This window comes from Lygodium microphyllum, chromosome 5, assembly GCF_053477565.2.
Source record: "Lygodium microphyllum isolate KBCC chromosome 5, Lygodium_microphyllum_v1.1.10, whole genome shotgun sequence".
NCBI lineage: Eukaryota > Viridiplantae > Streptophyta > Polypodiopsida > Schizaeales > Lygodiaceae > Lygodium > Lygodium microphyllum.
In genome coordinates, this window is record NC_141139.1 from 55685232 (window position 1) to 55688801 (window position 3570).

At 41.4% G+C, this 3570-nt stretch overlaps 1 protein-coding gene across 1 annotated transcript; it reads right to left on the minus strand.

Annotated features, from left to right (window-relative positions):
• Window positions 1–339: 339 nt before the first annotated feature.
• On the minus strand, window positions 340–891 carry LOC148035844 (pathogenesis-related protein 5-like). Its single transcript, XM_087678847.1, has one exon. It carries the CDS (start codon window positions 889–891, stop codon window positions 340–342), a length of 552 nt encoding a protein of 183 aa, XP_087534973.1.
• Window positions 892–3570: the final 2679 nt, after the last annotated feature.

Consider the following 3570-nt stretch of genomic DNA (forward strand, 5'->3'; position numbering starts at 1 on the left):
GACAAATGAAGCAAAACTAGTTCCACCATTGATAATTTCTATAATCTACAGAGGAAGGTTAGCAACAACTCTGCGTGTGTGGCTAGAGTTCACTTATGAGCACTCAATTATATTGGTGCGTTAATGCTGAGCCAAATCATTAATGCAATGGTAAGAGCTTACGCTTCGGATACGATTAAACCATCATTCTCGAACATGCATTTAGAAGATAACCTCGAATTACTTGTGGGTATTCATACATGCCATTTCGAGAATGGAAATCAAGTAGTCATGACATACATGCATGATCGAGATTCGGCAGAAGTAGGTTTTATTCTAGATTGAGAATCGAGATGATATTCAGGGGCAAAAGGTGATGGTGAAGCGCCCCCCCGTGGGCGTTTTGCGGACGGCGTTGTTGTCTTTGGACCAGCTGTAGGCATCCGGGCAGGAGGCGTCGACGTTCTTGACGTAGCTAGTGTTGGGGTCGTCGCGGTTGGGGCTCACGCATCTGCTGCCTCTGACGTCCTCGGAGGGGCAGATGGACGCCGCGGCGCTGCAGGAGACGCTCGCCCCGTTGCCTGAGATTCTCAGCCCCACGTTGAGCATGAAGCCGTCCACGGCGCTCACGTCGTAGAAATCGCTGCCCACAGGTTTGTCGATGGTGAACTCGGCCAGGAGGCTCGGCGTGCCCGTCCCGAAGTTGCCCGACCAGCCATCGGGTGGGCTCAGGGACTTGGAGGCGCCGGGCGCCAGGGAGAAGCCTGTGGTTCCGATGGACGGACCCCCGGCGTTCTCGCGCACTTGCACGTCCAGGGTATTGCGGCAATGGTTTACCACCTTGAAGGAAGTGGCCGACACGGCCACATGATAATACCCCGTACTGCTCCTAGTACTCGTGCAGAGTACCATTGTCGTGACGACCATCCAATTATAGCATGTAAGTAATCCGAGTAGTGACGACGGCCTGCAGCAGCTGCAGCTTGCACCAGCGGCCATAGTATATTTTCTTGATAATAGTTCGTAATATTACTGAATTCGCTGATCGATCTTTCTGATATTGCGGCCTATATATTATGCAAAAGCGGCAGTACTACTCTAGTCTCTGAGGGAAGACTATAGTCTGGTCTGTATCGAGGTCTTGATTGGACTTTATATAGAAGGATGATCACCGCCTCTAATCATCGTTAATATCCCATTAATCTTCCAAGCAAAACTACTTCCGTGGGGCGTTCAAATTCAACCACCTTCGGGAACCGTCGATCTGTCGATTAATTCATGACTCCTCCTCGGAAGAGAAGGCTTAAATTCATCGGAAGACGGGGACAATTTTGTCGCTAACACTACACCTGAACTAAATGCCCTTCTTCAATGGAGTTTAACGATTTAACTAAGCTATTACTTCCATACGACTTTCTCACGTTACATACAGAGTGTAAGTCAAATCTCAGTGAAGTCAAATCTGATATAATGATGACTAATATACTGCCTTTATGTAAGTTTTCTCACTTCAATCAAGGGTTGCTTGTAAGCATTCCAATTTAACTCAAGTTTTAAAGACATACGAAAAGAGTTTTGGATTTCATAAGTTTTGTCAATCAAATCATGAAGTGCTTCTATAACACTCTAACCAAAGTTTGGATATCATAAGTAGATATCATGTTCATTTTAAAGACAACGAAAGAAATCAAACTACACTATAAGGGATTACCCCGTAGAGGACCTCGCAAATGCATTTCTTTTGATAGTAAAGAAAAGGTTATGACCACATCTAACATGGTGTAAGACCTTATCAAAAGAAACACGAGTTTACCCACACTTTTAATCGGTTGCCTTAATGCTATTTTCACGGTTATTAAAACATGAAGATACATGCACTCGGACTCCAATTGTCACTGAGCTTTAACGTGATTATAAACATGCAATGTGTATCTAGAGACATCATTTTGCAACGAATAGATCTCCAGGGTTGTCTTTTTTCTTTTTTGCCCCTTTTGTATCCCCAATGGATATTATTGGCATGAATCAAATCTACAAACTATAAAAGATTACACGCAATAACATAGTTGAGATTACAAAATATTGAAAGGCCAAACAATACTATTCTTTGTATTTATTAATATGCACATGAGAATAGATAGAGTTTTCGAAGTCAAATCTTGGTCTGTATACAACATATGGTAACTCAAAGCTTCCAAACTGTGATCTAGATTATAAAGCACAAGTTTTATAGTCTAAGATAGTGTGTATCATCCACCATCCTAGCCAAAACCTTTTGATTCACTTATACTTACTTCCAAGTCTCCCTCTTTAGTGTCTTCTACCTTAGCTTGTGGTCCATGCAACCACCTTAAGGAGAGTTCATGAGATTGCCTTAGGCCTCAACCTTAAGATTGCATTCCACACAAAATCTTATGACATTTTAGACCCTCGAAAGAGAAAACCACTTCTCTCCTCACTTCTAGAGGACCATGTCTCTCTTCTTTCTTAGTGAGAGAATTACCTCTCTCCTCTTTCTTAATGAAAGAAAAGACCTTAAACCTTGACTTGTAAGGGAGAGGATGACCCCAAATGAATGCAATGCTCATTACACACAAGTAAACGTTTCCAGGCGTCCCCAAATGCACACATTAATACATGAATACAATGCCAACATACTTCCTCTTCTTAGAACTTAATCCATCTTCATTCATGTATAACTCCTTGGTTCTTATGTGCACTCTTACACTTGGCAGACACTTCTTTTCCCCTTCATAACTTGTATTGCATGTACCAGATATCCCTGTCACAGTGCTCTGATCACCCCATTAAGTGATGCACTAGGAATACTTGTCTCTAAATGGTCTCATGGCCATGCTAGATCATCATGAACACTTAAAGAAAAGTGAGTCATTAATTTATTGACATAATTTTTTTAAATAGAGAATGCACAATAAGCAATCAATTTAGTGACATCCCTCTAGCTTTTAAACAGTTGACATCAACTGTAGAGGGGATACATAGTCCTTAAGAAGATCTAGAAAGTCTTCTAGTTCTCTCTCAGTAATAAATTGAGCATCCAATCGGGGATAATTATTAAACTTAACTAGATACTTCCGTAATACCTTGCCTGACCTTAGAGTATTGTCCTGATGGTGTAAAATTCTTTCAGGCACATGGAACTCTTCTATTTCTTCTATGTCAGGTAAATCTTCCTTGATTGGTTCCATTGGAGGTTCTCTTGTATGAAGAATGCTTCTCTTGTGTCCTTTGGATAGCAACTTTTACTTGAGTGAAAGTTGTATCAATGTCTCTAACAAACTCATATGCTGTAAAGATCTTATCCTTTGTAAGAAGAATGGGTGGTAAATGAGGCTTACCATAGATGATCTCAAAGGGTGCCTTACCAGTAGTAGAGTGCACCATATTATTGCATGCAAACTCTACGAAAGGAAAATACTTTTCCCATTCTCTTTGATTATCAGAGACATAGGATTTTAAAAGGTCTACAATAGAAGAATTAGCACCTTCACTCTGCCCATCCATTTGAGGATGATAAGAGGATGAAAACTTTTTAACTTTGTCCTGAGGTTCTCAAAGAGAGCTCGCCAA